This window comes from Amblyomma americanum, chromosome 11 (genome assembly GCF_052857255.1).
Source record: "Amblyomma americanum isolate KBUSLIRL-KWMA chromosome 11, ASM5285725v1, whole genome shotgun sequence".
In the NCBI taxonomy this organism is placed as follows: Eukaryota; Metazoa; Arthropoda; class Arachnida; order Ixodida; family Ixodidae; genus Amblyomma; species Amblyomma americanum.
Window position 1 is genome coordinate 71,685,713 of NC_135507.1, and position 23,511 is coordinate 71,709,223.

The 23,511-nt window shown below is 45.7% G+C and overlaps 1 protein-coding gene across 1 annotated transcript in view; it reads left to right on the plus strand.

Moving 5' to 3' along the window:
- Window positions 1-23,511, plus strand: part of LOC144111510 (uncharacterized) — an 84,595-nt gene that overhangs the window by 39,897 nt on the left and 21,187 nt on the right. The window contains exons 5-9 of the mRNA XM_077644834.1: window positions 4,654-4,887; window positions 5,761-5,928; window positions 9,739-9,894; window positions 14,135-14,290; window positions 22,093-22,344. Of these exons, the coding sequence (XP_077500960.1) occupies window positions 4,654-4,887; window positions 5,761-5,928; window positions 9,739-9,894; window positions 14,135-14,290; window positions 22,093-22,344 (966 nt within the window). The remainder of the gene's footprint in view (window positions 1-4,653; window positions 4,888-5,760; window positions 5,929-9,738; window positions 9,895-14,134; window positions 14,291-22,092; window positions 22,345-23,511) is intronic.

The following is a 23,511-nucleotide window of genomic DNA, read 5'->3' on the forward strand; positions in this document are numbered from 1 at the left end:
GATAGGGGGGTCGCTTCCTGGGGCTAAATTATTGAGGACTCATGTTTTAAAGCATTTGGTGCACTGCCAAAGCGCACGCTTAAGATGGGTGTGCCTATTTTAGGATGGGAGGAGGCCTGCATGCCTGCCAGAAACATTCAAGAAGTATGCAAAAAAAAACATTCAAGCTGCAAAGCCCTGGATTACATACTTACGAATATTCTTCAGGCAACATCAGAAGAATATTATTTGGTTCATTATTTTTTAATTTCATGAATAAAAGGAATAGCAAAACAGGCATGCATACTGCTGAGCAGGCTGCAAGGATGAGAGGCTCACTTTGCGAACCTAGCTCGGTTTGTATGAAATCGGTTAGGTGCTTCATGAGTGGCTGAAGTTAAATCTGCCTCCTAGTTAGATTACTTCTCAGGTTGCAAAATTATCAAAAGCAGTAGAAGGCTGTGCTCATGAATTCCTTCCTTTGTGGAGGAAGGAAAGGTCGGCTGAAGCGAAATATTCAGAATAAAATGGTCGAATTGAGCTGCTTAACACCTGTAAGAGCCGAATCCAGCTATTTACATTAAATTACTGCAAAAATGCCCTCGTAATTTTTGTTTTGTGAGGATGTGGTAGTTCAGTGTACGGTAGAACCTCGTATAACGAAACTGCTTATAACAAGATAATGGATATAATGAAGCTATGATGGAATTTCCCCTTGGAGCTCCTTCTACACACACTATAATGAACATATATGGCTATAATGAATGTAATTGCCAGACTCCTTTGCTTCGTTATAACGAGGTTCAGCTGTATATATACCAGTAACCAATTGCGAAATACAGTAGGATCTTAATTGGTGACATGAACACGGTTGATGTGAATTTCGCAATGATACAAATTTGTAAAATTTCCCGGCCTGAGTGCATTGTGTGCAATGTGCAGAACCCTTTCTTTCTGCACGCTCGAGCACGAATTGCACTGATCGCTGACGTCGCGATCAAATCGCGCAGCATGAACCGCAAGCAGTGATCGGCAGTCCATGTGGTCTGCACATCGCCGACTTCGCGATCGCTAATCACGCAGCACGCATCACAAGCAGTGATCGTCGGTGCGCACAGCCCGCACATCGCAGACGTCGTGGTCACTAATCCCGTAGCATGCACCGTAAGCATGCAATGACGGCAGTCTGTGGCCCGCACATCGCAGATGTCGCGATCGCTAATCGCGCACCATGCACCAGGACCATGCATTGAGCGGCAGTCTGCAGCCCACACATTGCCGACGTCGCTATCTTTAATCGTGCAGCACGCACCGCATGCAGTGATCGATCGGCGGTTCGTGCGGCCCGCACATTGCCGACGTCACGAACGTCATGCGGTACGCACCACGAGTAGCGAGCTGTGGCCATACAGCGGTGAATAAATTCCGGCAGCTGTAAACTGATCTGTGTGAAGGCATTTTTCATGCTTGTGCATATGAATTTTTTCGCGACCCCTTGAGATTCATATCAGCGCAATTTGTATCGTCTGAATTTTTAACCAGTAGGTGTATGTATAAGACTTGCTATTTCTCGATTGGTTTTGATGTGGATATGGCTTGACGAGAAAAATTCACAGAGACACCTAAGTGAACTATGTGTTCGCAATGTGATAACACCCACAGTTGCAGATGCATTTATTGGAAGTGACATCTTGCCCCCAGCTTTCATTTGCCAATGGGAATGCTTTGGCCTGGTGACATCACCTCTTTCCAGACAGTCAGCGAATTCTCTGCATTTTTTACAATGAGGCTTATAACACTATCGCATTAAAAAGTCATAATTTATTACAAGGTGTGAGGGTAAGGACCTGCGATGCTCCTGTAGGCCATCATTTCTTTGCTCACTCAGTATCTGGGAATAATGGTGTTCAAACTGTTACTTTCAGTGCCTTCACTTAGTAATAATCATCAGCAACTGTGTCTGCTGCAGGATAAAGGGCTCTCCCACTAACCTCCAATTCATCGTCATCAGCAGCAGCAACCTGACTATGCCCACTCCAGGGCTAAGGCCTCTCCCATATCTCTCCATTTAATGTGTTTCTTTTTCCTAACCACATATCCACCCACCAGGCTCTTTGTCACCCGCACTACGCTTATCTTCCATGGCCAGCGCATTGTTACCCTAAGGGGCTAACAAATATGTGTTGTCTGTATTACAGGCCCTGCCCATGCCCATTTTCTCTTCTTGATTTCAACTAGGGTATCGCTAACCCACTCTTGTTCCCAAACCCACTGTTCTCTTTTCCTGTCTCTTTAACATTACGCCTATCATTATCGTTTTCATGATTCACCACACTTTCCTGAAATTACTATAAGCAGACTTCAGTAGCACATGTGGTGTGTAAAACAGCTCACCAGTGGTTCTTTAGTGATGGGACACAACTTGATGAACGAATGTAAAATGTAGAACTAATGCAGGGGCATACAATCTGTCGGAGCAATGTGGCTGGGAACTTTTGTTGAGTTCGATCAGCCGGTGCTGCAGCTGGTTGCAAGGCATGAATAGCTGCAGTGCGAATTGGCCCCTTCCCTTTATATCACTCACATGGGCATTTGATCCATGGGAGTGCTTCCCCGATGGCCTTAACCAGCAGATCGAAGCAGTTGTAGAGATCTGTTGTGCCTGCAGTAACTCAGAGGTGTGCTGCTTATGGAATAGTCACTCATTCTTTTTAATAAGTGAAGGAAACATATTGCCACAATCAAATTGGAGCTGCACTATGTAGCAACACGTCAAAACCATTTATTTTCACCAATGGCCGGGAGTGCATTTCCAGGAGTAATTTCTTGTGATGGCAGTGCCCCTCCTGGTCTGCCCGGCAGGTGTAAACGAACACAGAGGGCAAAATTAATTTTGCCTCTATTGTTGCGATCTAGTGTCTCAGTGACAAAGAGGAGCTTTAGTAACATAGAAAAGGACAAAACTGAAACACAGCTATCAAGCTGCTGGTTGTTTTCGCCAATAATAAGCTGCAGTGACGTCAGGTCATGCTGCGCATTTCAGGGGCTAAGTTACATCACCGTTAACTTCCAAATGGTGATTACAGAGTCTTTTCTTTCTTGGGGGTGGGGATGGACACTCTTTACCTTCTGGGCTTGAGGGAAGCGTGTGTTTTACGACTGCGGGAGGGAAACGGGCAAGTTAATGGTGCTCCTAGTGTTCGCTCAGACTGTGTGGTGTGGCCACGACTGTTTATCTGAGATGCAGTGTCATTGCCCTGATGAATATTTTGGCGGCAGCACCCCTCTCGTATAACTGCGGCCATTATATGTGGGCCTGACTGTATTTGAATAACAGGCAGCGTTTCAGCTTGCTCTTGCTTACTGTTGCCACTTGTGCAGGATAGAACAAGTGTATAATCTTTTATTTTGGCTCAAAGAACATGGAACCGCTGAAGAAACTTAACCATGGTCGCGAAGGGCCATTCACATCTCTAGATCCTTGGATGCAGGGACCACACCAGTGGTCTACGTATCATAGACTTGTTTAGATGCAGATGCATGAAAGCTTATTGATTTGTATAACCATATGCCGCTTGTTTCATTCAAATCAAATGAAATCTTTTTTTTATGTATGCACTGGTACATAAAAGGGCTGCAAGCAAAAAGCTGCCCTTTGGCAGCTTGGCTGACTGCTGACCTAGTCGTTATAACAGCAGCGGGTATATAATATAAATCAAGACTACATGAGATAGCACACATTGCAGGACTGGCATACAAACTAGTGCGAAGACAATGGAGAAAGACAAGCAAAAAAATTTACAGTACATATCATACATCGAACAATAGTAGCAGTAAGTGATGTTATTAAAATAATAATAAAGAGGAAGGAAAAGATTTTTGCTAGCCCCGGCATCTGCCATCGGTGGTGAAGCACCTGAGCTGGGGCAGCGGAAGTAATGGATAGTAGGCAGAATGGAGAAATGAAAGGAAAAAGGTCAGGGGAAAGGAAGAGAGGATAGGGGGAGAGGTAATATACACAGACTATTTACACAATAAGATAAATTGAATTTTGCATTAACAGAGAGCATATATATTTATGTCATTCATTATGTAATTATTTAACACTGAAGTTAGCATATAGCACAGCTGTTGTTTGCCGGAACTGAGACAGTTCGTAGGCCTAACCCATTCGTCTGGATATCCTCTTGGATAATGCATTGTTTTACGGTGCAGTAGTGTGATAGTTTGAGGATTAGATTGGTTTCTGTGTACCTCAGATTTAGATTTCACTTTGAGACTGTATTTGTATTGATCAATTATTTTTATTATGTGAGATATACAGAAAAAGTTTCTGGTAGTAGATTCATTTCGTTTATTGTAGATGTGTCAGACGTACTTCGTTTGGAGGAAGTGAATGTAGTGTAGGTTTGAAAAACATGCTGTTCTCAAAACTAAATGACAATAATTAAGGTTTAAGCAGAAAAATGTGTTTTATAGAAACGTGTTATAGCATAATTTTTATATGTATCGACAAGAGAGATCTAATCCTACCTATAATATTTATATAACCATTTTCTTTTTATAACCTGAGGCAATGAACACTGCAGAAAAAAAAGTTGCTAAGTTTACGTGAACCTGCCCCTGCCTCGCAGCCAAGCCCGAGTGTATTTGTGCTTGATGCAACGAGTGCAGGTGTACGAGATGCGCAACCTGAGCCTGGTGGAGCTGCTGGAGGTGTCGACACGGCCCGTGGATTGGGTGCGCATTGCGGCTGTGGACATGCATCGTAACCGTACTGCAGTTGACTGCGAAATGCGCTGGCGTCACCTCTTGGACGTACGCCTCACCCAGGGCCCCTGGACTCAGTCAGAAGAGGACCAACTATGTCGACTGGCCGCCAAGTATGATGAGCACTGCTGGGATCAGGTGTGTATAGGTGTGCATCTGCCGCTGGCGAGGTCAGGGGGAGATGAATTCTCATGATCTTGCCAGCTCTCCTTGAAAGTCGTTTAGAGGCAATTGTTGGAGTCACTGCTAGCAACATGATGGCTCAGAGGATGGGGTGTTTTGGATAATGTCGGCATGAGTTTCGCAGGTTCAATTCTTTGTGCTCGCTTTGTTATTGTGAGGGTGGATCATAAAAATGCCCTGTGTGGCACAATTTCGCCGAAGGCGGACGAAATTTCTTGCGGGCCCTCTACTAGTCAATGCGCCTTGTGGCCAGCTAATAATTTATACTGAATGCAAGTAGTGGGTGCTGATTACCGACTTTTCACTACCGTGTAAAGGAAAATTCTGTGTCCTCTCAGCCATTTAAAAAAATCCCAATTAAATTTTAGTCAATTTTGGCTAACTACATCCTATGTTAAAGCGTGCATTCTGACTGTTCCTTCTTTCTTAGGCCGCACAGCAGGGTTGAGACCTCAAGGCGAGTTCAGCAGATTGTCATTGGCTCTAAACAACAACACACCAAAAACGCATTCTTGATCCCGGTAGTGGCGATTTGAATTTCATTGTATGCAGAATTCTAAGGACCCATGTACTGTGCAATGTCGGTGCGCATGAAAGAACCTCAGGTGGTCTAAATTTTTGGAGTCCTTCACTATGGTGTGTCTCATAGCCTTAGTCGATTTTGGACATTAAAACCCCCATAAACAAAACAATGCATGCAGCAACTGAATTAGCTCTCAGTGTTTTTTGTTGCACTGCTGTACCCCAGTGCATTGGGTTGTGGTGTAGAGCTTTCTCCTCACTCTGACAGAGTGTGAACTGTGAAAGCTCATTGTGTGTGTCTCACAGGTGGCAGAGGAGTTGAATACTGGGCGCAGTGCATTCCAGTGCGCGGTGCACTACTTCAGGCACCACGCAGTGCGCATCAACTCCGGCCCCTTCTCCGCTGAGGAGGACGAACAGCTGAAGATGCTGGTCAGCCGCTACAGCGACAGGGAAAGCGTTAACTGGTTCGAGGCATGTACTGGTTTCTATTGCTTGCGTGGTGCAACTACACAATCAGTATGGCAACTCTTGGTGTTTCGCAGTTCAGGGTCAATGCCTAAGCCGATGCCTCCTCTAACTAGGCGGCCGCCAGAGAAGCTGGTTTTGCCAAATCATACCTTCTTTTTCTACCCTTCCTTAGGCACCCCGATTTGCTAGCCTTTTTTTTTTAAATCAAAGGCGTGGTAACTGTCTGCCTTCCCTGTGGACACCTCAACCGTGCTGGGAGGGAAGAGAAGAAGGAAGGGGTGAAAGAAGAAAGAGGTGCTGTAGTGAAGGACGGGAGATTACTTCAGACCTTTAATGTGCAGTGCACTACATACGGGCGCCTTCTGCGTTTCGCCTCCATCAAAACGCATCCGCTGCGGCCAGGTTCATACTGTACTTTGGCTCAGCTGTTAGCTGAGCACCCCAGCTATTGAGCAAACTGTGCTACACCGCATCTGTTCTATGCGTTAGTGGCGCCACGATGCTGCGAGTAAACGAACGCAGATGCTATGACAATGTGGCAGGCATTGAAACAGAGGAGGTTTGGCTAGGCTAGGCAGTATGGTGGCACAAACTCTCAGCTCTCATTCCTTTTGAGTGCCGGATCTCCAGCCTTGTGAGTAGGTACTTATGGCTTTGGTCTGTTTTTACGGAAGCACTGAGGCAGCTGTCTCAGTACTGGCTGCATTGCGAGCTGAAGCGGCTGGGTATCTTTTACCCGAAGAGAGCGCCTGCGAATCTTGTCTCGTGTGTAGTAACTTTTGGTCTTCGCAGTTCTTATACTCACTGACAACTTTTTCTGGGAATGAAGCAGAAGCTACAGATCAGAAACACTCACCGTCTCCTTGCAAGCAGTTGAATATAGCCATATTTGTTATTTGAGGCACATTCCTAACACAGTTGCCAACTTTCAACGTTAAGAAGTCAAGGCAGAAAAAAAATTAATATTACAACAAATTTGCTAGGCTTGTCTTGCTACAAGAGGCTGCTACAGATGGCACCAGCTCTACCAGCACTGGAGTGAAGCTGCCGTGGAAAGAGCAATGCGCCAGGCTGCCAAGTGCACCACCATGGATCTTAACTGTTTGGTAGAATTATAGTTATGGATGATGTCGCCGAGTGTACATTTTTTTCTTCCTCTGCAGTAGAATTTCGATGATACATACTATCGTGACTAGTACAAATTTCGGTAGATACGAATTCATGAAGTTTGCTGGCTGAAGTCTTTTGGGTACAATGTACAGAACATTGGGTGCCTTGAACACTCTCTGCGCCCTTAGGGGGGTGACCGCAAATAGCGCCATTGCCCATGCACTGGCAATGTTGCAGTTGCCAATCATACATTATGCACAAATAGATTTGCTGTATGCATTTCCAGTGATTCAGCATACGGATTTTTTTTTTCTTGTACCAGTCGAAATATGAATGTTGCTCGTGATCCTGTGAGGTATTGAGGTTCCGCTGTGTATTTCTCGTCTGCTCCTGCTGAAATATTGCACAGAAATTTCTTTTCGCTTTTTTTGGGTTACTTTGACCACAAAAGGGAGTCCTCAAAAAAAAATTAACAATGCATTCGGCGAAATCTTTGCGTCAGTCCATATTTACTGCAGTGCACTTCGTTCAACGGAAATAACAATCAATGTATGAAGCCCCTTCTCTGTGAACGAAAAACCTCACATGAGCATGCCTTGAGCATGTGAGCTGCTCTGCATTAGTCACAAGTTCTGTCGCAGTGCCACAAAGCCACTGTTCTACAGCACTTTCGATTTACTCAACAGAGCCAGTTCCTTCTTGTGTGCTGTTTGAGGTGATGTTTTTCAATCTTTTCATGCAATATCTGGAGCATAACTTGCATGCGTTCTGTGCCAGTCTTGCCCTTCTTTCTCACTTGTTGCGTGGCATTCCGTTTGAAGCACTTTTTTGCTCACAAAAACAGCCTCATGAGTTACCACCATTCCGAATTTTGAAGAACCAGATATTTAACCGATATATCAGAAATATTTGTCCCAGGAGGGATAATGCCACAGTGTATGCACACCAGCAGCAGTTAGTACAGACATGTGAAATAAAACACTAGCATAATAACGCAATAGCGTTAAGGAGCCTATGTCGCAGAAAAGCAGGCATTGGCGTCGGCGTTCGTTGTCGGTGTCAGCATCTTTGATCATAGTGAAAAATGCATGAAAATTCTGTAGAGAAGCTACCGAGGTGAGCCACATGACTTTGTAGCATCATCACAACCTGTCTACCGTGGTGAGTTGCAGTTAACAATTAGTGGTGAGAGCTTGCTCGGGAAGAGCAAACTAGGTTGCACAAGTCCCACCGGTGGCAGTACTTGTCATTGCAAGGCCTACATTGCTTAAATTATGCACCACTGTGCAAAAAGCCGTATGAGGACTCCTTGGGATCTATGAATGTAAAGTAGAAAATGACTATAAATCTGCATACATGGGCATTAAACCCATTAAGTAAGTTATCATGTCATGCTCTTAAGGCAGACCTTGAATGTCTCCTCCAGTTTTTGCTTCCTGAATATTCGCAAAAGCTGAAGAGCTTATCTCTGCGTTTTTCCAATGACAGATTTTTTGCGCTTTTGGAGGGCATATAAGACATGAACAGCTGCTCCTAGCTTTAATACAGGGCTTAAAGCAACTTTTGTCATGCCTGTTGTGTGGCATGAGAGTTGCTCGGCACACTAGATGGTTGAGCAGTGTTGGATAATCCTGGAAAGTGGGCCTCAGCTATAGCGTTTGACGGTGCATTTAATTTTCAGTAGGAATGCTTTAAGAAAATACTCTTTAGTCAGATGCAGCTTAAGTCTGCAGTGAAGCTCCGCCCACAATCAGGACTGCCGCACAGAATTCCTCCACAGCAAAAGAAGTAGTTCATTGGTAAAGCTTCTTTTCATTGTTGCCTAAAAAAGAAGTTAATCACAAGAAAAGAATGATAAGCTCAAGAATGTTGATACCTGGCATGTTTAATGAAGTTAAACATTGAACAGCTGATTTACCGTTATGATTGTGTAGCAGAGTAGTATAGGGCACTGCCGAACGTGGTTCTGCTCCATTTTTAAGTTTTATCTTACTACAGACACTGTCATAATAAATTGCATAAATGGAAGCTCTAGCTGAGCTGCAGAGCTGAACCTTTATGAGTAGAATGTAAAATCAGTCAGTAAAATTAAAATTCAGGCTAGAAGTTTGACTTAGCTTATGAAAATCAGCTTGAATAAAAAAAATTGGGCAAATACGCTCTAAACTGTACTTTGAACTCTTATACGCATCTTCCTGTAAACTTCTTCTTTGATATCCACTGTGCATGTCATATGTCTTTCAGTATTACAGCAATTGGCTGACAGTATGTTCATTGTAATGCAAAATCAGCAGCATTTTTCACTGTTGCAATAAACATTGGGCAATGGTATCTTGTTTGAAGTGGCAGAAAGAGTGACTCACATTAATCCTGAAAGTTTTATTGGAGCAGCTAAGGATTGAGAGCTTAGATCGTTGGTGAATATGAAAACTGCATAGGTGTTCCAAAGGTGCTTCAAACTGTTGAGTGGATTGTTGTGGAAATATTCATATAATAAATTCCTTCCATCTCTGAAGTGTGCAGCCTGTTGTGCCGTGATGATTTTCATTGAATTTAATGGTTTGCGGTAGCTTTTGTAGTCTTTGTATGTGGTTGTCACGTGCACTGCATTTAAATGTCAGTCTGTTGTGTGTACTCAGTGAACCTTGGCACGGAGATACTTTTTCTTCACTCCAATTGATTTGTGCTTCCGACTTTCTGCAGGTGGCGCACATAATGAATTGGCGCACCAAAAAACAGCTCATGAGACACTACCAGCGCTCTCTGGATCCGAAGACACTGCACGGCCGCTGGGCACCGGAAGAAGATATGATGCTCCTTGTGGCCATCCAGCTGTATGGATGTGAAAGTTGGAGCAAGGCAGGACTTATTTGTTGCGCTTTTGTTTAATGCGAGAGCATTAGAGTTGTCATCAAACCAAAGCCACACCAACGTCTGCTGTCACAGAATTTGCTGATCAGTCACACGAAGTCATGTGCCTTTGCGACGCCAGCATGACCTGCCCTGATTGGTCGAGAAATGTCATGATAGCTTGCGACGTCATCGCAGCCTTCTTACTGTGGCGGGGGAAATTAAATTTATGGTTGGTCGAGAGAGGTCATGTGACCTTGTGACGACGTCACAATCTGACCACTGGGTTGTGAGAAACATAGGTTCTAGGCAGTAACCTAGATAGAGAATCGAAATCAAAAAATCAGAAAACAGTGTGGTCTATGCAAATGTTGGCACTGTCACAGCATAGTAGATATTTGCCTCTGCAGCTAGCTGTCCAAGTATGGTGGTTGATGTTCCGACAGTTGCAAAGAAACTGACGCAAAGGCGTACACACATTGCAACAGAAGCTACGACAGATGTGAAATCTGACGCTGTTGCATTGCGCTTGTTAAGGGGCTGATTACTGACCAAAACTTGTTATTGTGCTTCATATTTTAAGCATTGAGCACTTCAATATCAAGGAAAGTATATATAATTTTAATTTGTCATTGAAAATCACATAAAATACCATCTTGCTGCGAAACCCACCAATATCAGTGTAGTCTACCTTGTGGCCACGTCTTGATAAAATATTGATTATTGGTTTTAAGTGCACAGTGTTTTCAAAATTTCAGAAGTGTGTGTCGATATTTTATATTTAACACTCTCTCCAGTGTGACCTTCAGTGGAAAATAATGCTGCCATGGCATTGTCTACCATGTGCTTTAGCTGTTGTAAATTAATGGCACCGCAGTGTTTTGAATTTCTTGGATGGAGCAGCAACTTATGGTCTACTAAAACTTTCTTGGACAAGCCATACATGACAGTGCCATAACAACTTTGGGTATGGAAACTAAGATGGACATTGTACTAAGAAGTGGTAGGATTTTAACGTAGTTAAATTGAGTAGGTGTGGGAAACCATGTGTTTAGCTTGGGCGTCTTTGTGCTTTGCTTGGTTGTTTGCACATCTGGCGACGATATTAGAATCAGGTTAAGCTGCTCTCATCAATATATGCTGCAGATAGAAGTTGAGGAAGATGATGCCATAAGCAATACACAGCTTAAGATTGTGTTGCAGTTCAACACAAGGCTTGATCAGCTGCGGCAATATCGTGGTGCCCTCGCTCAGTGGCCAGCAAAGCTGCTCTGTTCGCGCGATGGGGGTTTGAAACCCATTCGTGGCAGTATTTGTTTTATTTCCTGCATGGGCTTTTGCTATGCTATATTTAGCCAAGGTCACCCTCCCGTTGTCTACAGCTGGGCAACGCTCCTCCAAACTAACCCAAGCTTATCCGAGTTACTTCCAAGGCTTCACACAAGATTCTTGGTTGAGACTGTGTAAAGTAGTGTTTTCGCTATTGCTATGTGGTGGGTGGGATTCATAGTAGTTTTAGCTCAGAAGTGAGAGCCAAAGCCACAGTCTAGAAGCCATAGAAAGCCTTTGCTCATATGGCTAACACCGTGGCTTCTCAGAATACAATGATTGCCACTACCGATACTGCGCTGTTTCCCACGTGTCTTTTTTCCCGTACGAGCCGCAAAAAACATTTCTGGGTAAGTCCCACACGACTGTGGCACTGAGCCCCACATTTCCGCCGCATTGCCTATGGTGCATTTGCACTATTGGTCCTCCGTTGTTAGATAAAAACTGCTTTTGATGTACGACATTGTGTTACTGATGATGTTAGGCTTTCTTCCGAGAATTATTAGAACTGAAAGAAGCAATAAAGAAGGCACGGTTCCATCCCGCATTTTCTCTCATGCTCTCCTTTGATCATGTCTTTCATTTGTCTTTGGCCTCAGGGTGTCTCCGGGGATGCTTTCCTCACTGCATGCTACTGTGTAGCAACGTGCCATACTCTGTGCCAGTCAGCTTATTTGCATGTTGGCGGCTTGAGCTTCCGTTAGCCAACTTACATGCGAAACTTCACCCCCACTCTATGTTCTTCCAGTTTTGCCGGAAGTTTAATTGTCGATCTATGCAACAGATATGCCAATTTCAGTGCAGTTGCAGTAGTCACATTGAGCTGACGTTTGCCTGAGGTATAAAAGTCACGTGTGAGATGCAGGTTTATTTACTACGTGCTTTTTTCTTGTTTCCATCGAAAAATACGTTCTCATTGAACGTAATTTTCATCCTGGTTTTCTTTTGATCCTGCTTTTCATTTGACCTCTCATTGCATGCATTCTGCTTTCTCATCAGATTCTTCCCTACCTTTTCCTTTAACATGTACAGCCTCGCGCGATGATGGTGACTAACTTATCTCTTGCGGTCCTTGCATGAAGTACACGGCTGAGCACACTCAAGAAAATAACTCGCTTGCAATGAGCGATGTTTTACAACTTCCTGCTCTTTAAACTAAAGCAACGAACAGCAGGAATTGTCGAAAAGAATTTTATAGGATATTTCGGGCAGAAATGTGGGGACTTTCTGAACTGGCAGTCTACATAGAATGATGAAACCAACAACAAACTGCAGCTGGTGAAGCCGATCCTTGGTGAATGGAAGTAGTGCCAACAACAAGAACACCTTATTGAAGTTATCGTGTGTCGCCTTCGCATTGGACATAGGCATCTAACACATATATTCATACTCATGAAACAAGAAAATCCTCTTTCTAGATGGATGTGGCAAAGTGGTCACAGTAAACCATACTTTATTTTCATGGAGGAAACTAAAAAAAAATATGAAAAAAGCATTTCACAATATTTTACTACAAACATGTTCCTTTCCACCTCAGCTTGCTTTTAGGAGAGAATGCAATAGTGGACTTACCACGAGTACTTAGATTTGTAAAAGAGGGAAATTTCCTCATCAGCAAATTTAAATTTTTTTTATGAAGTACTCGTCCGCCAGCCCAGCAGCGAGATCTTACTAACCCTGTGTTTTGTGCGTGATAGCCACAGCTGCTTATGCGCCATAAAATACAACACACATGCACTCTCCTGCAGGAAAAAATTGCTCCAAATTGGGATGTTTAGATTTATGTAAGGGATTTTTTGGTTACGGCATGGAGCATCCCCGGCTGCAACACCGTGCTAGCTAAAATTGGGCTCCTATCCAACTGTTTAGAGGAAACTCAACTTTAATAACCACTCAGCTTTTTTTTTTTTGGCGCTACAGTAAACCTGCTGTCTGAGGTTTGGTTTATTTGGTTTCCTCCTACTCCCCTATACTCTAAAAATGAGGAGATTTCCCTCTCTCCAACTTGCCGCATGCCAACTAAGGCTTGAGACAGACGAACGGACAGATTTTCTGACCTGGATTTCTGCTTTGGTCGCAATAAGAGATACTACGTGTGTAATAAGAATCGGTGATAGCTTACCAAAATGTGGTCATGTGTTGGGATATGCTAATCACGAAATTTCACAGCTGGGTATGGTGCCACAGCTTGTTTTATATAATTTTTAGTGCAAAATAAAATTATAAATCCTTGTTTCTTCAATACCGCAGCGCCCATTGTTACAATATGAGGCAAGATGTTATTTCTATCATAATCTCTTTGGCATGTTTTAGTCAGCTTTGAATCCCGATAAGCCTAATGTAAGCTAGCGGGTGCACTCCGCACGTAGATGCCTTTTCGTTTGGCAGAGGCAACACGCTGTAGTCGACGAATGCGTAAAGACGAGATCTTGCACATTGCTACCCCACACATCCCCACAGCAGAAATGGTTCCCCTATATATGAACACATCACCGCAACAGAGCTTCCCCATGCCTTTGAGTGTTTGTGCGGGCAAGCTATTTTATTTTTTTATCAATTCTTGCTTTGAGAGTGCCTTGCAGGCACTCCACGAGTGCCGTTTCATTCGATGTCGCTGCGTAAGTTTGTTTTAACCAAATTGCGAAGCATTTAGCCTTAAGCGAATTTATTTTTTTTTTGCACTGAGCCCATGAGAAACCAACCTAATATTCTTAGGTTTTATATCCAGAACTTGGTCTTAACGGGAGTTTGCTGTATTTTTACACTCCATCTCCTCTCCTTTCCTCGCCTTACGTCGGAGTTAGAAAAATAGTTGGCTACATTACGTGACCCCAGTGTGATGGGGAGGTGGAAGCTTGTTCTACCATCACAGTGGACAGAACTGTCTGTGCCCATCTGGGTGTTGTAATTCTGCCCCCAGGTGGCCACTCTGATGCCGGGCCGGACAAACGATCAGTGCCGGGAGCACTACCTGAACTTTTTTGCATACGAAATCCTCTCGGGCCCATACACTCCCTGGGAGGACCAGACCCTGGTGGAGCTGGTGGACAAGCACGGACAGGGATGCTGGTCTGCGGTGAGTGATGCTGGGGCAGGGGTAGGACGCTGCAGGTGCACAGTAGAGCGAGAAAAGCAGCAGGAGCAGAAAGGATTATTCAAACCTTGCACATGAATCCTAACTGCAAGTCGGGAACTGTCTGCCCTCTCAAAAACGCAGTGTCTAAATCTGGTGGAGAACACTTGCCCCGAATGTGTTTTTCTTTAACTTGTGCTGTGTGCTCCGGCCATGCCATGGAGTGAGGTAGACGGGAACATCGACGCTTACACGTTGCAGTGCATGCACTCAGCAGGCGCAATTTTGCTACACAAACGCCCAGCACGTGACTGGGGCTCACCTTTGCGCTGTACTTTCTTTCCACACCCCTTTGCTCATCAGCATGGCTTTGCGCATGCCTTCCTCTGCTCATTATCGTCCTTGTAAAATGGCTAGAGTCACTCCTAAAATTTCCAGAGTGTCGTGCTCGTATGTCTCGGGCCACCAGGGCCTAGAAGGTTGGCTACTACAGCCCATGAAGTGCTTCCAGATAGAGTGAAACAAGCCATAGCAGGTCAATTGCTTTGAGCAGCACCCTTCCAACAGCACTGGACTGTCCTCTAGAGCCTGCATAAGTGCACCAGTTGCTGCATTCTCGTTTCCTGTTGCTTGTGTTGGTTCATGATATCGCCTTTTTGAGCAATGACTACTGGACAGCATTTTAAATTATCTCCTGAAATAATTACGTTACGAGGGCACATGAACTTAGCACCACAAAGATGATTTCTGTACTGGACACACTTGGCACCGGCTGCCACATATACCCTTCAGATCAGGAGACATGGAGAGGAGGAGTGCGGTACTCTAGCAAAGCCTCTGGTGGCTCTAGAAATAGCTAGTGTTCCTGTCTATGCTCCCATATATACAGTCGAACCCGGATATATCGAATTCGACGGGGATCGGAAAATAGTTCGATATAGCGAAAATTCGATATACAGATATAGGCCAAAAAAGCACTCGCGATCATAAAAAATTGTGGCTTACCAATTGGAACAGCCGCGAATCACATAGCATGTGCACACAATATGAAAGCGCTTTATTTCACGGAAAAAAAATCACTAATTTTGGGCTGCTTTTTCCTCTGGGAAATGAAGTTTAAAACACTAGTTTCAATCTTCTCGAGACTGTCTAGGTGCGAGAGCCCAGTGCCTTCCATTTCGCCGCAACAGCGCCGAATCAGGCTGAACGCTGACGCCAGTTCAGTGGCTGTGCACGGACGCGTTTCTTCAAAAACACAGTTGCCCTCGTTGTCGCTGGAATCACTGTCTTGAACGCCAGCTATTCCGGCCACAATGTCCTCATCAGCGAGGTCGGCTACCGCTTGAACTTTGCTGTCAGCGTTAATGAAGTCATCAACAGTAACTTCGGGCGGGACGGTGCCGGAAAAATTGGACAAGTCGCGGAACGCGTCCTCCAAGCACTCATCGTCATCTAAAGCTTCCGGACATTCATCTCTAGCCACTTCAAGGCCTGCCTTGCCAAAACAGTTGGCTACTGTGGCCTGCTTCACGTCGCCCCAAGCGCCGGTAATCATCTGGATCGCGCCAAGCAGGTCAATCTTGAGATCGGTTCCCATGCGGAGGTTTATGAGGAGCTGTTGAATAAGTCGCTTCCGATAGCCTACCTTGAATGCCTTTATGATACCCTGGTCGAGGGGCTGCAGTCTCGCTGTGGTGTTCGGCGGGAGAAACTTCAATTCGATGTGCTGCAGCTTGCAAGTTGTTTGATGGGCCGAACAGTTGTCTACCAGAAGGCAAACTCGGCGGCCCAACTTGCCCAACTCAGCGTCCCAAGCCTGCAGCCATTCAACAAAAAGTTGACGTGTCATCCAGGCCTTCCTATTACAGCCGTAGCGGACGGGAAGCTGTTTACAGTTCTTGAAGCAGCGCGGTGACTTGCTCTTCCCGATCACGAATGGCCGTAGCTTGCACGAGCCGTCCATGTTGGCTGCAAGCAGCACCGACACACGCACTTTGCTCATTTTACCACCGTGGCATGTGGTTCCACGAAGAGCGAGTGTCTTATTCGGCAACATTTGCCAAAAGAGACCAGTTTCGTCTGCATTAAAGATTTCTGCAGGCGAAAACTTCTCAGTGATCTTCGGCCACTCCTCAGAAAGCCACTGCTGCATCTCCTGGCTGCTGACAGCCCCACTTTCGCCTGAAATGGCCTTTCCTACAATGTCGTGGCGGTTTTTAAACCGTTGCAGCCATCCAGTGCCACCGCAAAAGTTCTCTTCGCCAAGAGCCGTAGCAAACCATTTGGCCTTTTCGATTAAGGTCGGGCCATCCACGGGAATATTTTTCGCTCGGATTTCAAGAAACCACGTGTAGAGTGCCTTCTTCACTTTGTCAAAAGCAGCAGGGCGCACACGACACGCTCCCGAGCGACTTTCCTCACCTGCTTTAAGCTTGATGTCCTGCTTGTTCTTTAACAACGTACGTACTTAAAGTACTCCGCGGAATGCCGAATGCGTCTGCCACGGAGGACTTCTTTTCTCCATTCTCGACACGCCGGATTACTTCAAGCTTTCTTGCAAAGTCCAGATTCTTCCTCTTTTTTATGTCCGCAGATGCCATAGCTCACCAGATGACTGCAATCACACACGGCACGTTGAAACAGAGGTACGCACAACAACACGCACGATGTGCAGATGGAGCAGTCCGAGCGAAGCCTGTTCGAGCGACAGTCAACGGGGCTGCGAAGGAACGACAAAGGGAAAAGAAAGAAGAGAGCGGGGAAAAAGATCGGCCGTCGAAGGCGCTATGTTCGTTTTTTGAGCCCTCTCTGGCTCTCTCGTCTCCCCTGGCCCACGAGCGACCGTGCCGACCCTTCACTCTCTCTCTCTCCCTTTTCCCAGGAAGCGTGGCTTGGAAACGTTGCCGCGTCTCCATGCCGCGCGCTCTCTTCGATGAGCTCCAATGCCCTTGCCCAATGCACACGCCGGCGGTAGAGGAGGAGCGAGAGAGCTCGCGCCGGTGGGGCGCAAGAACGGGGGAAAGGCTCTCCGTCTCCGTCGCTAGGCGACGGCCGCGCATGCGCAGAGGAGGAGCCTGCTGACTGACTCTGCGGAAAAGTTTACCTCTCAGGACCGGACACGAATGTCTTTGGGAAAAGCGCACCTTCCAGGGGCGCGGCGCAGCGCGCCGTTCGATATATCGAATGTCCAACGAAAATGGAATTCGATATACTACGCAATTGTCCTATACTTTTACATAGTATTTTCAAGGGGGTAATCTGTGTGTTCGATATAGCCAATAATTCGAAATATGCGGGTTCGATATATCCGGGTTCGACTGTAGTAGCAGTAGACTGTGCTAGCCGGGAAATGCACAAGGGGAATCAGGCTTATTGTTGAGCATACACAACTGATTTTGCATTGGTGGATCGGCTGATGTATCATCAGTGTCAAATACAATGCAAGCAAAAGAGTTGAACCGCAAACACCAAAATGGGATTATATTAGCGGTGAGAGGCTCAATACTAGGGCTTGCTAATTCTGCCTAGAAGGTGCAATGATTGTTGTTTAGAAGTGTTAATCAAACTCATTTCTGCTTCCCCTCCAGGAGCTTATATGGTTTTATGTGTGTGTATATTGCCATATTTACACGATTGTAAGTCGTCCTCTTTTTTTTAAATTTGAAAATCCTACGCTGGGGGGGGTTGACTTACAGTCAAAACGAAAACATTGCACTATAAGTAAAGGCGAGTTTAGCGAGATATGAGACATGCTACAGCGTGGTTGCATTTCTGCTGCGTGGCTCCATCTCATCGCTCTTGGTGCTGGCTTTCAGCAGCTGCTATGTCAACGCGCAGAACTTGCATCTCCTCCCCGCACCCGCGGGTGGCGGCCGATGACTGCTATTGATAAGCAGCAAACTTGCACCTCACATGTAGCTGCTGACTACGGTTGCTGATAAATGGCGATGCCCCAATGACGCAATTGCGTTCTAAGGGAAGCTCAAGCGCCCAACAAGGTTTTTTATGCGCGCTCGACGCTCAAGGGAGCGTTGATAGTTGATGGAAGGGCCGCTGTTTCAATCGAGGCGGCACCTCCACTCGGAACGGCAGCGGCGCCGGGGAGTGTTCAAAGCCGACGGAAGAGCTGATGCCATTCACGCATAGTTTCTCTTTGGCTCTGACACATTTGACTACTGCCACTACGTTTCACAAGTTTATGATGGAGGGCTTCGTCAGTCATCATTTGTGCTCCAGTTCCGGCAAGCGACTGGCGCTCATTCATGGCTACATTCAAGATGGCTATCATTCTTTACGATGAAGAAACGAACAGCTGCACACCGGGCCGCATGTTCGACGTTCACAACGGGTCCACGCGATGCCATGATATGGCAGTTTGAGAAGTGCGGGATTTTGCTGCACGACGACGTTAGAACGGCGCGCTGTGGGACTGCATCAGCGATCACAACGGCAGCGCTAGTGAAAACAATGGCGCAAGTGCGGACGAGTAGTCCAGTGACAAACATTTTCGTTTTGGAATGTGCCCACAGGCATGCCCGCACGCAGCAGCCGATAGCGGCTGGCGATAAATGGCAGCCGCTAGATAATGCTATCGCATTCAACTATTCAAGGCCAAGCTTAAACAACCTCGGAAGTTTTTTTATTTTTCGGAAATGTGATTTTGGGGTTTGGCTTACATTTGAGTTGACTTGCAATCGTGTAAATATGGTAGTTCTCTTTTTTGAGCTTAATCTCTTGCTGATGTTACGTAAAGTGGGGCCCCCTCTTCAATATGCGTGTTCAACGAAGTAAGAAGCAAGCTTGTCTCACATGATGTCAAGTTGTCTGTGCACTGCCCTTGTAATTTTGAGACTGTCATCTGCGTGTACCAGGCCTGTGAACGTAGCTCAAGGGGCACGCAGATGACAGACCTACAAGGAGGCCGGCACACAGACGGCGCGACAAATGTGAGAACCGCTTACTGTGTAGCATTATTTGAATGCTGGTGCTGCGTACATGGAGAGTAGGCAATGAAATGTTTTGTTGTTGGCTGTACTAGGATATAAAGAAGGATAGTTGTTCGCTTGGCAGTGAACAGCCGCTCTGCCGGTGGTGCTGCTGCTTCTAAGTTGAGTTGCATAAAGTTCCTAAAAATGCACATTATGTGAGTACTGTGCGATGTCCGGGAACTCTGGGAGAGCAAACGAGTGATAAAATGGTGCTTTCGATGGCAGCTCCGGATCCATCCACAAGATGCGCTACACAGTCGTATTTTTTCAAAGAGCACGCTTAGCCCGCAAAGACTTTGGGCATTTTAAAATGCATTTTCTTTGTCAGTCTGTGGGCACTAGTTGTATGTTCTCACCTTATATAACAGCCCAGTTTTTGACTGTCGAACTTGCGGCTACTGCTGTTGCGTGCAGACATTCTTAGCAGTAAGCTAACCTTGTCTGGTGGTGACGCCACTGACGCTGCATGCAAGCCATAGTGAAGAAAGGGACATGAAAGTTCGTCAGCACCGACAAAGCAGCACGATGTACGCATGCAATGTTGCATTTAAGTACATGATAGAATCGGGAGTTCAATGCCACAGCAGCTGACAAGGCAGGCAGGAAGTGTAAAAAGAAATGGAAACAGGCTTTGCCAGCAGCACTGCTTTGCCTTCAACGTGTGACACTGTGTGCTGCCACCATCGCGCCAAAGATAATGTGCTTCATGTAAATGCTGGCACATCACATTGCCCGTGAGCTGCTGTCGCATTCTGTTGCCTTCATGTAAGCACAGCTATTGCAGCGACATGAAGCAGGCAACTGAAACGCATGCTACGATGCATGCGCATGCTTGTGGAATAAAGGGAATGAAGTGTCTCTATCATGGACCCCGGAATGACCGTAGCGGTGGCGCGGCACGGCGCAGTGGTAGTTCTGTACAGCTGCAGTGTGAAAATTTTCAGAGTACCACATACTTTTTCCCCACACCGCCGTACTTAGAAGGAGCATGGCCGCCGTGGCTCAGTGTTGGCAGAAGTCTGAATACAAAAACTTGCAGGTGACTGCATACAGTGGCAGCTTTTCAGCCTGATTTCACCTTTGGGGTCTGCAAACATGTGTGAGGTGCTGCTTAAAGGAGTTACAAAGATTATTTTTTGGAATTTCCTTATGAGCGTTTGTTCTTTACGTCATTGAAGTTGACTCTACCAACTACGCAGAAGTTTAATTTGTCATTTATAATAACCATGCGTCGGCGGCAGATACACAGGGCACCACGTACGTGACTGTCATGCTAGGAGCATCAGGCAGAGACATCCATATACGTTGCAAGTCCGATGAGGGGGACAGGGGGAGTGTGCTGCCCTGAAAACTTTTCCCCTGACTGCAAAGCCCAAGTCCCACCACCATCTCGAGGTTTCCCCACCAAGCTTTCTCAGATGTAGCAAAAGTGATCTCCTCTTATTTGCGGAGTCGGCACTCCTGCCTATCTTGCTCTCTGGGTCGGGCTAAGCCAAGGGGTCTCATGCTCAGCTGGCGTAAGATGATGTATTTGGTTTGTGGGGATTAGCGTCACAAAGTTACTAAGGCTATGAGGGACATCGTAGTGGAGGGCTCCACGTAATTTGACCACCTGGGGTTGTTTAACATGCACTTGCATCGCACAGGACAAAGGCCTCTAGCATTCTTCCTTCATCGAAATGCGCCGCCGTGGCTGGAATCGAACCTGCACCTTTCAGGTCAGCTGCCCAGCACGAAAACCGCTGAGCCGCAGCTGCGACCTTCCCAAAAATATTGTATTCATTCTATGGTAAGGTACATATGTGTTATACAAAACCATTTATAAGAAGGAGTCATCTATAAGCACTGCACCAGTGTCACTGTGATCACAAAATGGTTTTCAAGCACTAAGGAGTTGATGGAGAAAGGAGCCAGTTTAGGAGAAGCCCTTACGTCAGCTTTCCCGAAGCCGGTAATATGGGTCCCACCTTGTGATTCAGCCACCACCCAGAGAGCTGAGAGCATCTAGCATCTCCGTTGTGATAGCTGCACCTCAGAATGGACGAATAATTTCAGGTGGCAGCTATTTTGAAGAACGTCTCCCACCTTGTTCTGCCTACAGGGGCAAATTTATGGGTGACTCTTGGATTGGCAGTCCTATTTGCATGTCTGGGCCATTGTGTGAGAAAGTAAGTGGGGTTCACATGGTTTTGCCATTGTTTGGTTGTGATGTGTTACGGTCTCTTCTGTCATAAAATTGCAGGCCTGTATTTGGGCGGACGAAGCACAGCTAGCGTTTCCCATGTGCAATCATTGCGCTCATTCCTTGCTTGCCACAAGGTTGCTCCCATCTGCAGGCAAGCCATACGTTGCCATCGAAGCAGGCTATGGTGGCGTTGCACACAAGTGGCAGGTCTTGTTGGCATCTTTCTGTTCTGCGACCCATGTTTTTGACAAGTTTATAAGGTTGAAATTGTCGCCCAAAGAGGTTCTGACTCTCTGGTTAAACTTTCAATGCTCCTCTATCTTCCACACATTTGTGGTTCCTGTCTGCTTTCTCGAACCAAGTCCCATGTCTACAAGTGTCGCTATAATTGACGGTCGGTAGCATAGCCCATATGTGGATCCTAATGGTCACATTAGTTTCAGTGGAACTAGAGAAGCATTTGTTGTAAGTGGGGCTTTTAGATTTGGGCTTGCCTACACGCACGTGGTCAAGTTTTTTCTAGCATAAGCTAAAATAATCACTCTTTGATTACTAACTACCAAGGTGCCGGCCTGTTATCTGGCCATGCCATCCTTGCACTGCTGCAGTCAGCGTGATACACGTATGTGCAGGTCTCCAGAGATATGCCCTGGCGGACACCCAATTCGGTTTCGGCGCGCTACAAGTGGCTCAAGCAGCTGATGGAGAAGGATCAAGTGACAGCGGCTGACTTGCAGAAGTATTACGTGGCATCCGGTGAGAAGGTGGCCAGGGACCGCCGTAGCCAGACTACGGCGCTGGACCGGCGGTATGAGGTGTATCGGCGTGTCTGCCGCATGATCACCACTTCAACACAGAGGGAGGTTGCGCTGAAGCTGTGCAAGGTTTGTCCTGGTTGTTCCTTGCATGGAGCTGTCTTTATGTTCTGCGCAAAGTGCTCTGTCAAGGTTTCAAGAGGGTGGCGGTATTTGTAAATGAAGTGGAGATGGTAAATCTGAGTACAAGAAAAAGGTCACATTGAACCATTCAACAATGATGACTGCAGAAACTTATCCGGATTGAATTGTTGTAATCTGTCACTCTGTGGGGAAGGTGAAAGAACGTGAAAGTTTCTAGTGCGATCATTATATATGGCTGGGCAGTTGGCATGGTGAAGTCTCACTGTGCTTTACAAAATAAGGGTGCGAGATTAAGGGGCACACTGATTGCAAGTTTGTAACGAGGACAGCGTGGCATGGAGTTGCTCTGTGTGCATTTCTAGCAAAGAAATATCTAGTGAGTTTTGCTCATCATAGAAGGGGAGTGAGAGCTTAGGAATTAAGTGGGCCAAGCTACTTCCTTTACCACACACAAGGTGAGCTCTGAGTTGTGATGAATTGTTAATTGGCACTTTCTGTGGTTTCGTAATTTCACACCTAGTTAACTTGCACATCAGACTTTTTACTGAATGCGTAGAATATGTGCATGAGGCTAGAAATTCCGCAGTAAAAAATTTGCTTTAGTGCTGCTGGCAAAATATGTCTGTGAGAAAATTGCGGAGGACGTGCTACCATGCTCACTGGTTTGATAAATTAATTCAGTGCTTATATTCAGGCAGTCTCGTGTGTCCTCAGACCCCCATCTATGCTGACAAGAGATCTGAGATCCCCTGTGCTAGAATATAAGGACTGGATGAATCCGTAGCAGGCAAGCATTCCTATTATACGTAAGTGGTGGTCGGAACTTTTCTTCTCTGCATTAATAATCAATAACGTGTTTTCTAAAAACTGAGATGTATAAAAATAAAAAGTCGGGAGCACTACACAAAGACTTGAAGAAAAAATTGGAAAAGACAATTATCCTCCGCCTTAATTAAGGGTATGATTGACACAAAAGCGTAGTGGTTTAGGCTTTCAATTCTGAGCATTTTGACATCTTTGAATGTATTTTTATTTTTCAATTGTTTCAAATAATTTATTGATCACTTACACTCTAAATTTTCTTATTTAGCATCCTCAAGCATTGGCTTTTCATTCGTAGAATTTTGACACCTTTGAGCCATTTTTATTCAT